The sequence below is a fragment of the Lissotriton helveticus genome, chromosome 11 (assembly GCF_964261635.1).
Source record: "Lissotriton helveticus chromosome 11, aLisHel1.1, whole genome shotgun sequence".
NCBI lineage: Eukaryota > Metazoa > Chordata > Amphibia > Caudata > Salamandridae > Lissotriton > Lissotriton helveticus.
The window spans coordinates 681664915-681684677 of NC_136072.1; the positions used below are offsets into that span (position 1 = coordinate 681664915).

The 19763-nt window shown below is 42.1% G+C and overlaps 1 protein-coding gene across 1 annotated transcript in view; it reads right to left on the reverse strand.

Annotated features, from left to right (window-relative positions):
• SLC4A5 (solute carrier family 4 member 5) overlaps positions 1 to 19763 on the reverse strand; it is a 659349-nt gene that overhangs the window by 212904 nt on the left and 426682 nt on the right. The window contains 1 exon segment of the mRNA XM_078665747.1: positions 7044 to 7205. Within this exon segment, the coding sequence (XP_078521873.1) occupies positions 7044 to 7205 (162 nt within the window).

The following is a 19763-nucleotide window of genomic DNA, read 5'->3' on the forward strand; positions in this document are numbered from 1 at the left end:
CGGAGAAAAAAGATTTGTCCTGCAAACATCCCATTCGGGATCAGAGATTCAAAAATGGTTGCAGTCCCAATAAATTACTCATTTTGCAGATTTTGTGTAAGCTATAAACTCATTAAACACCACTGGCCCCTTGCACTTTTTCAAAACCATTGGATCCTGCATATCACTAATGTTAACACTGTTTTGGGACATATTCCTTCCTTCCTTTTTTTTGTTTTTTTTTGTTCTCAGGTCTGTTTGGTGGATTCCCTACAATCCTTTTGATCATCGGCTGAGGAATTCTGATTTTTCTTCTAGTTAATAAATAAACCAGTTAAAACAATTACATGGGTGTGTGTGGCTTGCATGCCGTCTAAGATGGCGGCGTAGAGGCGAGGCACCTGCGCCGACCTCCACTCCTGCTCACTTTTCGGCGGCATCACCGGGGGATTTTCAAAACAAAAGCCATCTTTCGAGGTTTGAGCCTGAGGTGAGCCCAGCACTCTGAATTTTACCACATTTGGATGGCTTTTCATTCTTAAATTCAGCACGACTCGATCTTCCCGATTCAGGACGCCATCTTGTTTTTCATTTTCGCGCGATTTTTATCTGAAATGTGATGCTATGTGAAACGTTTTCCTCTCTTGAGACTTCTTGTATATGACTTTTACAGCAATTTCTTCCTAATTTTGGGCTCTATATCTCCTTTAATGCCATTTTACTGGATTTTGCGCAGTTTATCTCCTCAACATGTTCTTTGAACTGGTTTTACCGCCATTTTGACTGTCCTCTGTTCCCTTCACTTTCAACAACTGGAGTTCTTTGACATCGTTTGTTGTGGCATATGGAATAGATAATAAGAGTCTATTTTCAAATCATCTTTTGCTTCTTTATGGGGATACTCCGTAATCTTAAGCTCTCTGCTGCTACCAAGTCAACTGTATGCTCAGATTCTGATTCCACTCTACGGGATATGGAGGACAATCCTACACCAAGATCTGATTTGCATCCTGGACCATCTCCCAAAATGCAAACTATCAGTAAACTTCCAAAAACTACAGCGTCTACCAAATGCCCAAAGAAGGACCCCCCTTCACCGAGTTCTGCTACATCGTCATCCTCTATGATCTCATTCTGGTAGAGATATGTGCCCTCAAACCGTTCATGGAAATGACCACCAAAACTCTACAGTCTATGCACGATAAATGGTCTTCAGTGGATTCTCGTGTTCTGATTATAGAACAATCAACAGAATCTCTTCAGGCCTCTTGCTCTCATATCTCTTCTATGTAGGCGGATATACTTCATCTCAAACATCAGGCGGAGGATTTGGAAAATCGAAACCGCAGGAATAACCTTCACCTTTATGGTTTTCCAGAACTTTCGGAAGGGTCAAACCCTACTGCTTTTTTCCAGTCTTTTCTCCCCAAGATTCTGGACTTACCCGCTTCATCTTCCATCAAAATTCTGAGAGCCCATCGACTTGGTCCCAAGTTATCTCACAAACCCCGAGGTGTCATTATGCTGTTTCTACAATATACTGATTTTTTACATGTTCTATCAGCTGCTAAAGCTAAAAAGCAAATTATGTGGGAAGGTCATCGGCTATTCTTGTCACAAGACGTAGCTAAAGCAACAGCTGACCGTCGGAAAACAATTCTGGATATGCGTCCGCAGCTACGTGCTCTCAACGCCAGATAAGGTCTGCTTCATCCTTGTCTCTTCAAGGTTACTTACAAAGACAAGACTACTACGTTTGAAGATCCAGTGGCTCTACAAGAGTTCCTTCGTCATCATGGAGCGGATGTTATGGACACTTCGGGAATTGCTTAACTGGTTCTCCATAGAGTTGGTCCTGTGGCTATGTTTTCGTCATGTTGGTCTTTTCATGACTGTCAATATATTTTCCCTTTGTCTAATTATATTTTGATCGTTGCTTGTTCTTACCCTTTTTCCCATGTTTCCTTTTTATAATTAATGTCTTCCTCTCTCTTTTTACAGATGTCACATTACTCCTACCTCCCTCGATGTGTCCCATAAGTTTCGTATACTCCTGATGTTTTTGCAGCGGTTGTTCGGTGTTTGCTCTCGTTGTTTACCGTCATCGTCTTTTGGCGCCGTCACCCTCGTTTTTTCATTTGTTTCCGTAAGTATGTTTTTCAGTTGTCTGTTTTTGACTTGTACTGTCTTCTTGTTCCTTATCCCTTTCTCTTCTCTATGCACCTCATGTTTTTCTTTCCTTCTTCCTTTCTGCCTTCATCTTCTCTTCTATTTTATTCTATCACTCTGCTCTTTACTTTCTTTCTCTACACCATTTCTTGGTTGCTCTTGTGAGCTTAAGTTTAATGTTCATACTGTCTTATTGATTTACATTCCGAGTTACTACATGGAATGTTAAAGGTTTGAATAATCCAATTAAAAGGCAGCAGGTATTGTCTCATCTTGCCAAGCTTGAGACTGATGTTGCCCTACTTCAAGAATCCCACCTTTCAGATAATGACGCCTCCAAGCTTAAGAGATGTTGGGTGGGTCACGTATTTAATTCTCCTGCTGTGGGCAAGAAAAATGGTGTTGTGATTTTATGTCATAAAAAATTAAATGTCTCTCTTGTTTCTCATGAATATGATGCTGATGGTCGCTGGGTGATTGTTAAATTACTTGTAGATAAGATTCCTATAGTTATTTTCAACGTTTACGTCCCTACTGGTGTTGATAAATCTTTTCGGCCTAGAATTTCTGAAAAATTTTACTCACTTAATGATGATTACCTTGTTCTTGGTGGTGACTGTAATCAAGTTCTTGACCCATACTTGATCAAAATTCCAAAGTTAAATTTTGTACGTCCAAAATGCACACTCAATTTACTACTTCCATACATCATAAAGCTTTAGTAGCTATTTGGAGACTATGTCATCCTGACCTTAGAGAATATAGTTTCTATTCCCCTTCCCACCATTCCTAATCCCGTATAGATTACCTTTTCCTAAGTAAATCGTTAGCCCAACATGCTACTTCCTCTCACATTGGTTCCATTTTAATTTCCGACCATGCTCCCGTTCATGTGGATATTGATCTCATTCCTTTTCCCCCTCATCCAGGCCGATGGAGGTTTAATAATTCCTTACTCTTTGATTCCAATTTTTGTACTAAATTCACTGACTTTGCCACTGAATTTTTTCTGATTAACCATACCCCAGACTCCTCCTTTGGTATGGTGTGGGATTCTTTTAAGGCAGCTGCTCGAGGTTTTATTATCAATTTTGTCTCACAGAGGAAAAAGCTCATGGAGGCTAAATCGACTCACCTTCTGAATAAAATTAAACTTCTCGAGTATGCGTATCATCAATCCAACACTGAATCCTCCCTTAAAGAACTTATTGATGCCAAATTCACTTTTAATAAATTAACTACGACGCGGCCTCCAAATTATTATTAAAATGTAATTCCCGCTGTTATGAAGGGCAGAATAAGATGGGAAAATTGCTTGCCAATTACTTGAAGGTACGAAAAGAGTGGACTAGAATTGAATCTGTTCAAAGTCCTACCGGTGCTGCTCTATTTAAAGACAACATTCTATCAAAATCTTTACGGATTTGTTCCTGTTTGTGCCTGGGCGAGGTGTGGGGCAATAGCTGCCTTGGATTTACATATGTTTTACGAATGTCCTCTTTTATCTCAATTTTGGGACTCAATAAGCATTTCACTTTCAACCTCCCTGGGTCGCCAGATTACGATAAATCTGGCACTGGTAATTTTTGGAGTCATGGAGGGGGTTATGGGATTTCCCAAATACCTTATCTTCTACTCTATTCTTCTGGCCAGAAGAGAAATTTGTATCTCTTTCTGATTGGCAGACATTGATGTTGCAGATCTCAAAACTCGATCTATTGAGATCAGGGAACCTAAACAAGAGAGCCTTTTGGCACCTCTTGAAGTGGAACCAACTTTGAATCGTGTGGGTTTTATCCCCCCCCCCTGTTTGGTCCAATGATTATGCTGCCTTCGGTGTTCTTCATTTTTTATATCAGCTGGCATTCCCTTACCCGTTGATTTTGATATAGTGGCAGGTATACCTGTGCAGCAAAACAGTGCCCTTATGGTTGCCAACAGTGGGTCCTGGAGATCGTGACTTCACTGACTAGGTGACCCGGTTATAATACTGGCCTACCTATCCAGTTATCTGAGGCAGTGTGTCGCTCTCCATTTGACTTTAATGGTACGACCAGGGTAGATAATGAGGACAAAAAAAAAGAAAAAAAAAAAAAGAGAGATCAAAAACCAAAGGTCCAAAAAAAAAATGGATGCTTCCATGGGTAGAACCCACTTTGCTACACGTTTTAGTAGAGGGCATGTGCTTGTTTAATTGTTCTTACAGTGAAAACATTCACTGGCAGTAAGAGAAACAATTATATCAACACACGTACCAGGGGCATATAACTATTTGCAAAGCTTGCCTCTCTGTTTACATGTAGCTCATATGGTAATTCCTAAGGGCCTCTGTGGTGCATCACATCCATGTTGTTTATGCATACATTACCTGCGCATATTTGGGTCTTCCAGGGAGACATGAGTTGGGTTAGTTAAAGAGTTTGTTGGATTATGGGCAAAATTCATTCTTGTAAGAACTAGAAAAGACTGAATCAAAATGTGGGGAAGACTGGGTTTTCAACTCTTCATTGCCTTAATGCTTGATACCCTTGGAAAATAAAGCAGAGCAGTCTGATTCAAGAACATCATATTTTAAAGCTAAATAATGTGAAAAGCCCACGAGAAATCTGGATCCTAAGCTGTCTTTGGATGCAAGAGTGAATGCAAGAACTATATTGGGCTTCTTTACCACCTTAGGAGTAAGAAGTAGAAACAATACCTTTCAGGACATTCAAGTAACAGTAAATAATATGTTGTTGGCTAAGTTTGATTACTACATTTCCTTCCACAATCATAAGTATTTAGCCTGGAAATTACAATATCTTCAAAACGCTAAAACTTCACTAATAAACCAAACCATACCAGTTCTGATGAGACTGCATTGGTTACTGGTAGAGTGGAGGAGCCAATTTAAGACTCTGGTCTTAAGGCACACGTCCTCTTGTGCCAAGATAAAATAAAGCATGTTGTACTCCACAAAAGACTGTTCAGAAAAAAAAATAGTGGACAATGACACTGACGCTTAAACACTGTTCTTTTAGGAGTAGACATGTTAGTGTTAGTAACCTGACACTTTAGATAAAGCTACCCCAGTAACTGAGAGGAATATAACTGCTTCCCCTATATGGAAAATCTTTAAGGCGGTGGCAATATAAACATGTTTATGAGCAAGCTGTCAGATCAGTTAGAAGGATAAGCATATTTGTAGGGCTTGGTGTGAGCTACAATGTGTTGAGGTTTTGATGATGAAGCACTCTACTCAATGTTATTATAATAAAATTCACTGGGGTCTAGAGATTTAACTGTCCGGAAGGCGGGACACACTAGCGTAGTCTGAATGGCTGTGTGTAATCGCACCCTGCATTAGCAATTTTGTCTGATAAAAGTAATGGATTCAGGGAAATCCTGTTCAAAGTCTTTGTCTCCTACGTTATATTGTAGAAAAGTTCATTTTGTTGCTTCATTCTGGACGTATCAGTTTTGTTTCTAATATAAAAGAGACAGGAAAGTTGTTTTGCGTGAAGGTGTAATGTATGGTAGGCATTTATTTTTTTAAGTCTTTAGCTAGGTTTGTTTCAGATTTTGGCCACTGAGAAAATTGACATGGTGCAGTTTCCTTGCTTTAATGTTCTAAGTAAAGTTGTCTTGGGTCTCCTACGTAAAGAAATGTGCTGTGGTCATTTTAGGCTTCTAATACAGAGAGAGCAGTAGCTGCAAGATAAATGTAAAACGAGGTATAAAATACTCCCTAGGGTACATCATAAAGATACTCTGTGAGTCATGTGACCATATAAAGGGACAGGTCTGATGGCCGATTTCCTCTATTAGGTCATGAAACTCTAAAGTGTCTAGCCATATCCTTGTAATGTACAAAAGGGAGTCATTTATTCCTTATAACAAAAGTTCACACTATCACCCAACCCACAAACCACTTAAATCCTTGGTATAGGGTTCGTCATATGAGAGAAATAGGTTGTTTGTAAACATATAAATTAGAAACTCCAGTGCAACACTAAACACATCAAAAAGCAGTTGGATATTTGCTGCACAAAACATATTAAAGTTAAATTAAATAGAAAAACTCTCTAAATCAGAATTTATGCAAACATGCAGAGATATATATTCTGTCTTTCCAATATTTACCTAAAATGTGGAAAAATAAACCTGCTGCCATAAATATCTTCTGTCTGCTGATCACTGTTCAGCTAGAAAACAGAGCTGAAGCAGGAAAAGCCACATTTCATTTAGTTTGTTAAAGTGCAGCTTTGCTCTGTGACAAATGTCACTATTACAGGCGGCAAGATGCGTTATAAGCTGCAGTAGATAAATAATGAATAATTGAACTGACACCACACATCCTGCTAGTATATCTTTTATTTTTGCATTTGAAAAAGCTGTGATATTTATTGTCATAGGCGGCGGCTTGAAAGGGTGGTCTGTGGCGGGCCATGGCATCTTACTCAATCCTATGTCATTGGAGTCCAGAAACTAAAGTGGCTAAGCCTCTGAAAATTATCCATTACATTGAACATTTTACGGGAAGAGTATGGATGCCCTGGCCCTTGTTATGTTATACAGATTTGTGAAGCATATTATCACCTGGGAAGGAGGGGTGTGCGTGTTGGGGAAGTATGTGAAGAAGGTAGGCAGATGTTCAAAGAGACAACGGTTCTTCATACGGAGCTAGTTGGAAATCAGGAAGTCATGCAGGTATATGTCCCTTAAAAAGAGGTAAAGACGTGTATACAGATGTGACGTGCAACATACATAGGGCATGCAGTCCTGTAGGACACTCAGAAGTCTTCCACTTACCCATTGTTCGCTAGCGGGTGCCGGCACACCCATGGTTGTCTTTCTAATTGTTGTTTTGCGTTCATGAAAGTTTCTTACCATTGCATTACACGTGGATTACATACCCTCAGTTTGTGTTCTTTCCTGTTTACAATGACGGCTGTGATCTGTTGGTCCATGAAGATCAAAATGGTGACGAGGAGAGCTGGCACAGCACTGGCAATGTAAACCCACCAGGGGCTTTTACCGAAAGGGAACACAAACCACCCTCGATCTGGGCGGGTGGGCTGTGGAGTAGAACAGAAATGTTTATTCCAAAAACTTTTACAACACAATCCTATATTTCACAATACATTTTGCTAATTCTAAAGTTAAATTTACATTAGTTAGATTTTTATATGATTAAATCATTGGAAGGAAATGATTTTATAGCCCATTAAATTGGGAAATCATGGATAAATTGATACATTTAAACGACTGCTACTTTTTCAACAAATTAAACAGATCTACCAGCCACTGTATTGGAGTTTCTAGAATACAAGCAGTATAGAGGTTAGCAATTGACACGGATTCAGTTTGACAGTGTAATTTTCATATTAGTAACTATAACAGTATAAGAATGTTAGTGTATATGTTAGAGTTTATGTGACGTTTTCATATTATGGTGGGGGTAAGTGGCCCAAGATTTTATGCCCTACTCTTCACAATAACTTTGTATAGGGATTTCCAAGGGACAAACGAAAGACTCCTTAAATAGAAGAGCTGGCCAGTGGTATTGGGTGAGGATCAGTAGGTGCTATAGTCTGTGCACTCCAGGACTTCCTTCTGAAACGCTCTCCACTCTCCTTGTTCTAACAATGTCCCATATAGACCTCCTATTCTCATTTACCAACTGCTCAGAGCAGTGTGTAAATGGAAGTGGGAATCAACATCAGCAGCGGCTTCTCCGCTATGCTGGAGGAACATTGCCCCCAGTGCTTAATTTGTTAAAATAATAGTGCCGGGCCCTCGGCAGAAGGCCACTGCAGCTTGCTCCACTAATTGCTCCAGCGAACCTGTCCATGACAGTACCAACACTACTGTTAACCGTCATATTCAACAGTCTTAATATTCAGACAATGCCAGGCCCTCAAAGCTATGAGAATGGCTTGAGCGCTGGTTACAGGCACTTTTAATGTATCATGATTAAACTTCGTTGTTGTGCTCATCTCTAAGTTAGACAGTCAGTGCCACCATGGTCCAGAATGTCATAAGTACCGGTGTTGACAATTAAGTGACGGTGCTGAGCACCGGAAGTCGCCAGCTCAAATTATGCACAGATTGCCCCCTCCCACCAGCAGCCGCAAAACTCAAAAATTAAAACGACAATAACACGGGTTTATTATAGGTTTATTTTTAGCGCAAATGAGTCTTGGGGGTGGGGCCAGATGATGACATGCTGGAGGAGGTGTGTTGGTCACTGCTGTCAGTTTGGCTGGCCATCTTAGGACGGCCAAACCGACATACACACTGTGATGTCTCTACCCTGAGCTGCATTGCCGGGTTGGAGACAGCAGGCACAGGCTCCCAGTTTCTCTGGATGCGCAAATCGAGGGCACTCACGCCAATTATAATGCTGTTCTCTTACATGAGAGCAGTGTCTGGATTGGCCCCAGGATAGTCCGGGGAGCCTGTGCAGTGCAGCAGGAGTGCACCAAGTTGGCGATTCAGCAAGCAGCAGGTAAGTATTGTTTTTTTCATTTTTTGTTTCATCGACGTCCGTCACCCTTCCCCCTCGCCCTTCCCCCTCGCCCTTCCCCAATCACCCGCCACTCTGGCCCGATACCAGCCGCCACTGATCTTCATGCAGTAAAGGGCCCAGTAATTCCCAGTCTACATATTATTCAAATACTTTGGGGACACACTATTATGAATACATGGTGAAGGGTTGCAATTACTGTCCAGAATCGTTGACTCTGGACAAGATCATTTTTGCTCCACTGCACCGTGCAGCTAGTAATCAGGGCCTAGGTGTCCTGCACCGAAGCCTAGCCCTACTGCAAGGAAGTACTGGGGATACAAGTGAACATCAACAAAATTAGTGAAATAATGAAGAACGTACGGTTCTATTCAAAATCATTTAAGGTGGAAATACATAAGCCACTAATAGCAAACAATAGAAAGATAAAGTCAAACTGGAGAAAAGTAGCCCTTTGATGGTCTCAGTACCTATTTGGGCACACATCCGTTAAATAGAAAACAATAGGAAGTTTGTTAGGGACAGGCATGACCTAACTATTTGGTAGGCCATTGAAAGGGGTAGACATACTTTCACCACATCCAGTGCTCACAATGGCCAGGTTGCCTGGAATGCAGCCACTTACCCATGCTAGACACACGTCAATTGCCTTTGATGATGTCGAAGAGGTTCATAGCTGTATGCTGACACTTCATCTTAGGGAGTGGGGGTCTCTGATACGCTCATAAAGAGCAATACACCTTCCACTTAGTGCTTCATAGCTTCCAATAGGCTGTCACAGGGTCCTGCATGCTGGCTTCAAGTGTCTTCAGTCCGGTTTCTCACTCCTTTCATACTGATCCTTACGCAAGCGAGAGTGCACCCAACTCTCAGACTTACAAATGTGTCTGCCATCTGTAGCTTTTTACTTTATATTGGGTCCTGTAATTACCTGACTCAGACCTCCACATATCTGAAGCTCCCACAGGAGCCAAGTAGGGAAAATCAGCAGACTCAGCACTCCCCTGGACAGGTGGAGAAGGCTTCTCAGCCACAACTACATCAAGTTACTAAGTTACTACAGTTAAAATAAACAAGAACTTGGTCAAGGGCTGTGGGAACAGAACAGGCCCTGAGGAGCCAGAGACATTTGACTGCACCCTCAGAAGGTCTGTCTGATTCAAGTATGTTTCCACTTATATTCTAATCTCTTGAGTTTGCGTTTTCTAACTGCGTAAGAGGTGACGAAGACTGGAGGTGATCGTCTCAGAGCGAAAAAGTGCCGCTGTGCTCTTCATGTATGGATGAAGCCCAAGTGGTTGCCTGACTATCATAGGAAGCAAGTGCGCTAGTGATCCCATGCCTGTGTAGGGAGCTGCCTTGATATGTGGAACTGCATATGGTGCATTTTGCATGAATGAATGAATACATAATGTATTTATTGTAATAGCACAATACTTCAGAAATAGGTGTCCAGGTGCTTCAAAACCACTTTATGAAATGAGTTAAAGATGAGTTAAAGGGAGAAATTCCACTGGCTCCTGAGAGAACCACAGGAGGGTCTTTTCCATCGTATTACGCAGACGAGAGTAAATAAAAATGTCAAGTGCAGTAGCACTGCTCCGAGACTGGAAGTGGTACAGCAACAAAAATGTGCCATCTATGGATAGGCAGGGCTTTAAATGGGCCGGTACTGTCTGTTATGGAGTACCAGCACTTTTTTATTTTGAGAGGGAGAGTACCTGCACTTCTCAAGAGAAATGCTATACTTTTAATTGGAGAGTGCCGACACTTCTCAAGAGAAATGTATATTTTAATTGGAGAGTGCCGGCACTTCTCAAGAGAAATGCTATACTTTTAATCGGAGAGTGCCGGCACTTCTCAAGAGAAATGTATATTTTAATTGGAGAGTGCCGGCACTTCTCAAGAGAAATGCTATACTTTTAATCGGAGAGTGCCGGCACTTCTCAAGAGAAATGCTATACTTTTAATTGGAGAGTACCAGAACTTCTCAAGAGAAATGCTATAGTTTTTATTGGAGAGTGCTGGCACTTCTCAAGAGAAATGCTATACTTTTAATTGGAGAGTGCAAGCACTTCTCAAGAGAAATGCTATACTTTTATTTGGAGAGTGCAGGCACTTCTCAAGAGAAATGCTATACTTTTACTTGGAGAGTGCCGGCACTTCTCAGAAACAAGTAGGTACTCTGTTACAGAGTACCTGCACTTCTATATTTTATTTTCAGAGGGAGACTACCGTCACTTCTCAAGAGAAATGCTATACTTTTGATTGGAGAGTGCTGGCACTTCTCAAGAGAAATGCTATACTTTTAATTGGAGAGTGCCGGCACTTCTCAAGAGAAATGCTATAATATTAATTGGAGACGAAACGAGTAGGTACTCTGTCACAGAGTGCCTGCACTTCTATTTTTCCATTTCAGGCACTCTGTATAGGTGCCCCATCTCTGGCATCCCGATTTTGAACAGGGTAGTCACACCGAGCAATTGAACTGTGACTAGGAGAGTGGGCTTAGAAAAGATTATTGGCTGGAAAATATAAATAGATCCCATCAGCTCTGCGACATAATGCACTCTAGGCCCAGCAAGTAGTGGCAGCAGTACGGATTTCCGTCCGATGTTTAGGAAGGCCTGCAGGCAGGAGAGAGGCTAAGGGAATCCTCTCTGGTTCTTTTATTGATGTCGGTACTTTGATTACATGTTGGAAATGTCATCTAGCTAACGCGAGTAAGTATACCAAGCAAAGATGGTGGCCAGATGTTATGCAGTGCAATGGTTAGCGACAGAGCGCTTCCAAGAGATACCTATGGGTGATACTTAGCCAATGTAGTTGTCTCAGGTGGTTGGAAATGGGTGCCCACATTTTTAATCGTGGAACAGTCCAGTCTGCAGCATTTTATATTAACTGTACTTTATGTAGAGGTTGGTGGGTAGGCCAACCAATATTGAATTACAATAGTCCAACCTTGATATTTTGAGGGTTTGGACCAAATCCTTCCTTTAGGATGCTGGGTGAAAAGGAAGTTGTGAGGGATTTAATATGTTTTCCACACCTGAGTTTAGAAACAAACATTATTCCCAGATGTCTAGCGAGATTGTAATACCCAGAAAAGCAGGCCATCAATCGATTGCCCATATGCTGTGATCTATAAAAATGAAGACTTCGTTTTTCTCACCATTAAGTACCTGGGAGTTATTTCTCATCCAAATGGCAACTTCCCAAAGGTAGAATGAAAATTGTTAAGATGCACGTTTTGTATTTCCATCCAGCCTTTGGATCAGCTGGGTATCATCAGCATAGGCATCACGATTTACGCTGAAGAAATCAATCAATCTGACCAAGGGGACCTAATACAAGTTGGAAACTGTCAAACTAAGGTAGAACTGTAAGGGACACCGGTCAGAATTGGCTTACTTGAAGGTTGAACATTGGCTGCTCATACAGTTTGAGTACTGTATTTTCAGAACGAGTCAAACCAGTTATATGGACTGTTTGCATAATGTCACTGACTGTCTGTTATTCTAATAGTTTATTGTATTAGATGATGTCAAAAACAGTTGATAAGTCTAACAAAACAAGGGCAACAAATCATCATCCAGCGACAGTCAGAGATCATTAGTGACCTTGGCCTGGATTGTTTCTGTACTAAAGCCCTCTTAACCTCTGACTGAACTGGGGGAAGGAGCAGGTTTGTTTCTAAAAAGCTCAGGAGGTGGCTATTCATAATTGAATATGTGCTTTTAGTAAGAAGCAGAATAAGAATGGGGTGATAGTTTGACATCACAGTAGGGTTGAGGTTATTTTTCTTAGAGGGGGGGAGGTTACAGCTTTTTCTAAAAAGTGGGATCTGTATCACCTGAAAGAGATGAATTACAAAGGTCAGCCAGGGCAGGAATGACTTAAGCCACCACCTTTTTAGTTAGAGTATAGGGCACACATCGTTAAGGGAAGTTGAGGTGAGTGAGGAAAATGCCATGGCAATCTGATTCAGCCATCTCAAAAAAAGGACCAGTACTCATTGTTTCCCTGACATGGTTTTTAAGCTTAAAATATGACTGTTATAAAACAGTACTGTAGCTGATTTATTATTTTGCTTTGCACGGGCGCAAAACATTTTTTTATATGTGCTTTTAGTAACTGGGCTATCTGACTTTATCCACAGCCTTTCACTTCTTTTACAATTTTGTTTGGCTTCTTTTAAACCTTCTGTTGGGACCTGACATTTTTGCATGGTTGGCCCTAAACCGTTTGCCTGACTCCTCCTATTTTTGTTGAATTGGTTTTGTTGACTTGAGTAATCTGTACACTTTACTGCTAACCAGTGCTAAAGTGCTTGAGCTCTCCCATAGAACATGGTAGAATTGGTTTATACAAATTTTACATATTTAATTTACTTCTATGTCCCTGGTAAAGTGACAATACATCTGCACGGGGCCTGTAAATTAAATGCGACTAGTGGGCTTGCAGCACTGATAATGCTACCTACTTAAGTAGCCCTTTAAACTTGCCTCATTGATGCAATTGCAGAGCCTGCATGTGTAGTATTAAACTGCCATGTTGACCTGGCAAAGTAAACCTTTTGCCAGGCCCAAGCTTTCCTTTCTAATACATATAAGACAACCCTAGGTTAGGTCCTGGACAGCCCCAAGAGAAGGATGCATTGTATTTCAAAAGTTAGACATGTAGGTTTAAAGTTTACATGTTCTGGTAGTGAACCACTCTTAAATTTGTTTTTCACTACTACAAGGCCTACCTCTCCAATAGAATAACTTTGGAATTACCTTATTACATTTTATATGTGTAATCTCCAAATGAGAAAAGGTAACTGGGTCATGTTTGGGGTCTCTGGACTCCTAATGTAAAAACTTAACTTATGGTGAAGTCAGATTTTAAATTACAATTCTGAAAGTGCACTTTTAGAAAGTTGGCATTTTTCATATTTTTCATTCTTAGCCATATGGTGCCTGCAACATGTCTCTGGGTCATATAACCACATGGTTGTGGATGACAGTTGGGCTTTGTGTATTCCTCCTGGCCAAAACGGCAAACTCTGCTGGGAAGATGACTTGTCTTTGCTCTCTACTACTTCTACTTTCTACTGATGAAGGATTAAACCCAGAAACACGTGTCTAGAGATATACAGCAATGTCTACACCAACTTTGGTAAAAAACTGCAGCTAATTTTGAAGTAATAGCTAATTGTATACTGCATTCACCAGGAAGCAAAGGGGCAAACTATGCTGGGATGTGAGGCAGTGTGCTCCCAACACCCCTTCTGTTCAAAAGGCTCCCTTGATCCAGCAAGCTGACACGTTTTGAAGATGGATCTGTGTATCTGTGAGTGGTACTGTGATCTGATAGGAATTTGGCAGCATTTCCAGCAACACCAGATTTTCTTTGCTCTTTACTACTTTACTGTCTACTGATGAAGGGCTAAACCCATAAACATGCAGCTACTTTTGAAGTAAACGCTAATTGTGTACTACATTTACCAGAATGAAAAGGGCCAAACTGTGTTGGATTGTGAGGCAGTGTGCTCCAAAAGCCCCTTATGGTCAGACCATGTCACCCGCGTGAGGGTGTGTGAGAGTGTGAAATTAAATGTTGGATGGGTGGCAAAAAAACAGATCCAGTATATGTCTGGCTGGGGTAGTGGGCTCAGTGGTTAGGAGTTGCAAATCTAAAGCAGTGCATGAGGCTATCAAGTTTTAGGCTTCCTTATCATTTACGTCATCAAAGTGCAACTTGAAGTCAACCGAGAACTAATAAATGGTTTGTGTACAAGGGGAATGGACCCGCTATCAAATGATATAACATGGCGCCAGTGGTATGACCACTTTTTTGGTCTCTATAGTGGGGACGAAGAGAATCCCTCTCCTAGGTCTGGGTCGCCATTACCCTACGATAGGGCGCCTATAACAGCTGAAACATTTGGGATTAATGAAGTAACACTGGCCATAGCAAGCATAGCGCCAGGAAAGGCGGCGGGTCCCGATGGCCTCCCTGGCGATTTACTCTTGCATGACCCAAAGCTCTGGGCACAATTCATTCTGCTCGTGATGAACCTCATTGCCAGAGGACATGTTGTTGCCGACTCCTGGAAGGGTGCCGAGGTAGTGACCATCTATAAGAAGGGGAATAGGGGGGATCCTGCCAACTACAGACCGATTAGCTTAATCGACGTAGTACAGAAAGTGGTTGGCAGGGTTCTCCTTATGAGGATGAGGTCCTGGATGGACGATGAAAATGTCCTACATCATTTCCAGGCAGGGTTCAGACAGGGGGTTGGCACGATGGACCAGGTTTTCAGATTCTATATGATTTATTGGAAATCTGCAATCATTGGGAAAGGCAGTCTTTATTTGGCATTCATCGATTTAAGGACTGCCTTTGACCTGGTCCCTCATGCCAAGCTCTGGCAGGTGTTATTGGATCTGGGCATTCAACCCCCCCGATCTTGGACTTCATTAAACGCCTCCATGAGGGGAACTACGCCAGAATTAGGTGGGGTAGTCAGGGCCAGTTGACAGAAAGGGTGGCGGTGGAAAGGGGGTACGCCAGGGTTGTGTATTGGCCCCGACTTTGTTCTCCCTCTTCGTTAATGGGTTGGTAGACCATTTGAGGGAGGACCCAGTTGATGCCCCAATCCTGGCAGGCGAGAAATCGCCCATCCTGCTCTTCGCCGATGACACCCTCCTGGTTTCCAAAAGCCCGATGGGCCTGCAAAAACTTCTAGATCGGTTTAGCCAGTTCTGTGACCCATGGGGCTTATGTATCAATACATCTAAAACCAAGTTATTTGCATTGTCACCATCCAAACGGTTTAGGAATTGTATTAAGTTGAATGGTATCCCATTAGAACAAGTCGAATCCTTCGACTATTTGGGCATACGGGTCAACAACTTGATGAAGTTCAATTCACACTTGATCAAAATGATGCTCAACCACAAAAGGGTTTCGGGGGCAATTCTAAGACATCAGCAACTCTCTTCCAGCAGACCAGTAGCCCCGGCCCTCATGGTGTATGAGGGCAAAGCCCTACCGTCGGCCCTATACAGGGCAGAACTATGGGGATTCGAGAACACCATGGACCTAGTGAGATCGGAGAATAAATTCCACCGAGGTCTGGTGTCCCTTCCTCCATCCACCCCATTGATACCGCTCCGCCAAGATTATGGGAAACATTCAATCAAAGATATTGCAAGGCTACGACCCTTACTATTCTGGGTGCGCCTGAGCAGGACCCCAGAATTGATAAACTATGCCACTGCCCTTAGTGAGCTTATTGAGCTGGATATAGACAACAAGATCAGATGGATCTGCAGGCTTAAACAGCTTGTTTCTGACATCGGACTGGCTGAGGCATGGGAAAGCCAGACCCCGCCGTCAAAACAATTAGTTAAGGAAGCTTATTGGGCGTGGGTCCAAGCGGAGGGGGCACTCAGTTCCAGTCGGGGCACTCTGTCAGAGCAGTTCCTAGATCACAAACCTATCCTAAAATTGGAACCCTTCCTCGATTTTATTCAATCCCCAAGAGAAAGGTCACTCTACCTGAGGCTGAGGTTTGGAACTCTTCCTCTCAACGAATTTATAACAGGGTGGAAACAGCATCCGGTGAAATCCACTTCATGCCCTGGTTGTGCAGCTCCCTCAGAATCTACCCCCCACTTTCTCTTTGCCTGTCCTCATACAGATATGCGAGAAGAAAATGGCTGAAACTGGTTTGCACCAATTTGGGAGCTAGGAATACAGGGAGGTGCTGCACATCTTAAAAACGGACACATCCTCCCTCAGTGTAATCTGTGGGGTAGCTAAATATTTGGGTTGTGCGTGGTTAACCAGAAGCAAGCTGCTGAGGGACAACAATAACGTTACCAACTAATAAGAGTTAGGCCCCCTTTGTGTCCACTGCTGTCCCTATTGATTATAAACTTGCCTGCTTTTTATTGTTTTTATATACTATTTATGCATATTGATATTCTTAAGATGTGTTTTTTACCTTTATTGGTTCTATGGAAATTTGGTACTGATTTTTAAAATTGGCTTTGTTTTTAAAGTGATGGAATTGGATTGTACATACTTTTATGATATTTTATATCGAATAAAGTCATACAACAACAACAATAGACATGTAATTATAATTTCAAGGAGATAGATAATAAAGGTGCATAGCTGTTCGAGAAGCACGGTTCCCAGATCTGGAAAAATTGTTCTAAAAATTTACTGTGCAAAACTGATAACTCACTCATACGCTGGTATGGCTACTGAGGAAAAGAGTAACTTACACTACTTATGATTCACATAGGTGGGTCTAAACGTACAATGGAAATAATTTCAAATGCAGTTTCCATCACTCCCTTTTATTTTAGGGTCTCCGAGCTACTCGTTATTGACGGCACAAAATCGTGATAGGGTGCAAAATGTACACAAAAAGGCTGTGTCAACCATTTTGTGGCGAGGATATTCTTACCTTATTACCCCTCCATGGTGGAAAAGATTTCACTGGTCTTACGAACAACTACTACTGGATCAAAAGCCTCATTGGTCCCAGCTCAAGGAACCTTCCCTAGGGAGAGTCCTGTGTGAGGGTTTGGAAGCATGCATAGGGGCCCACTTAACCTGGCTGAACAGAAGATCTGCCTATTCTCCCTGAAACTAAAAATGAGTGAAATATAAGAAAGTGCAGGAGTGCGTTACAATATTGACTCCTCTTGAAAGACGAATTTATTTGCCTAATGATTTATAAATACATTTCCACCGCGATGCACCTTCGGAACATGGTGGGTAAATGATTTTATTTTGCTTAAAACAACATTTTAATATACATTTGAGTATATTAATTGTATGAAATGTTTTTATTATGTAATCTTTTATGGTTGATTTGCAGCCGAATAAAGATTTATTGATGATGGTGAAAAATAAATGAGAGAAAATTATCTTCTGTGACTCTAAAGTGTTCCAGTGTCTCTACTATGTTAGTCTATTGGGAACTGCTCTACCCTGTGCTGAATGACCTCGTGATTGTGTCCCACCTTGCCCACAAGGCTGTATAATAGTTCGGTATTGCATCTCACTTGATAGCCTGCATTTGAGAGATCAGTTTGAGCCCCTGTTAAGGCAATTGATTGTGCGTTTACGATTGGTGAATGTTGGTATATTGTTATTCATAGTTTGAGAAACATCCAAACCCTCAGAAATCTAAATCTTATCCTGAATTGTGGGATCATATCTGTGAATCGGTTAAATTCTCATGGTGAGTGTTGTGGGTGAGGTCAGATTGATGGGAATTTTCCAGGTTTCTCTTTCCAAAGATACATGTAAATGAACATAAATCTCATCTGTGAGGTTGTTTCTTGGGTCAAACGCTTTTTGCTAAAGCTCGCTGCAAATGACAAATCTTTATTTTGCGTTATTCATTTAAAATAAACAAACAGCTTCAGATTTGCCTTGCAGAGCAGTTCTTCCTGCCCATTCTTCTTCTCACCTATGGTAACGCTCTTTTTCAGTTGTCTTTTGCAAGTGTTCTTGCCATCAATAAATCGAAAATAAGCATAAAGAAGGAGATGGAGAAAGTGGGCTCAATCCTTAGCCTTCATGAGTTGTTGATAGTTTGCCATTGCTTGGATGGTTGTCCGTCAAGGCCTCATTATTGTGAGGATAATCTAATTGTCCCATTTGTGTTACCAGAAGATTTTGGTGATGGAACAAGCAGTCCTTAAGTTAAACTACAAATGCAACATGGCATGCAGTTTGAATTAAGACACAGTTTTATGGAGTTTGATGCATTTTTTTTGCAGGCACAAACACACTTCAATTTCATTGATGGATTTACTGGAGACCAGAACGGTAAGAAGGTATAAGAGGACCGCTCGCTCACAGTAGCTATGGGGGCACCAGTGATTTAAAGTGCAAGTGTGCAGCAGCTGTTGATAGACAGGTGTCAGTCAAGTGATAACCAAGCAGGTTAGCTCAGTAAGACCCCTGTTGGATCCAAATAAAGTGCAAGTGACAAAAAGATTGGAGTAACCATGTACAGCAATAAATAGCACAACAAATTCAATAGATTAACGTTATGCCACTCTTGGCTGAGTTCAAAAGGATTGTCATTAGTGTCAACAGACCGTGGCCAGGATAGCATAAATGTTGAAGTGAGGATAAAACCTCAGCTAGCAGGCCGGCCCGGTGAGGTTTATACTTTGTTAGAGACTTTCCTGTGCATCCCTGAGACATCAATTTGTGTGAAAGTTTAGAGTGTGAAGTCATGTACTCCAGAGCAGGATGCAAGACTTCCAGAGAGTCAAAAGATGAATGGTGTCAGTTCAGATGAAGTTATGACCAGCCCCTGGTTAGACAATGTAGTCATTGGGCCGCAATGCAGTGATTTACTTGCTTGGATAGTTTTCATTCAAAGTCATTTAGGAATTTCATGAAGCGACTGGATGTTGTGGGGCCATCTAGCCCTAGACAAAATATCACTTTGTGCCTACATGTACAGATTCCTTTGCTTTTAAATAGGGGGTTGAGAAGACACTTCCTCTCCGGAGCCAGCTCGGGAAAAATGCAGGTAAAGTGCAAGATATTCTTTGGTTGCTGAATTGTCCCTGCGATCAGGAGAGTAGCAAATACGGACGGACCCCGGCGCTCACCAAGACAGCGCCCACTGGACCACGAGTGGCTGGGATCCTCGGCTTCCTGTGAGGAGATCGGGGAGCGGAGCTGATGCTGCAGTGACATTCCACTTGCCGTGGCTGGTGGAGCGGGCTGCTGATTCAGGAAGCGCCGAGGATCTCGTGGGAGGATAGATGCTCCACAGACCCCGGGTTCCATACTGCGACTCGGGACGCTTCAGGTGCGTGGGCAATGAGAGAGGGGACCAAAGAGAACTAGGACTCCTGATGGAGCCGCCTGGTTCGCCTATTGGGTAGTCGGGCATGGGTTCTTCCGTGACCGTCCCCTACCCAGCTGGACATAGGAGAGGGACATTCCAAGTCTCGCTGCCGCTGCTGTTCACTGCTTCTGCCTCGGACCGAATCACCGCTGTTGAGAGTGGCGCCAGCCTTGGCGTAGCTTTGCCCCCACCGGCTGCCTTCCAGTTTCACCGTCACCCCGC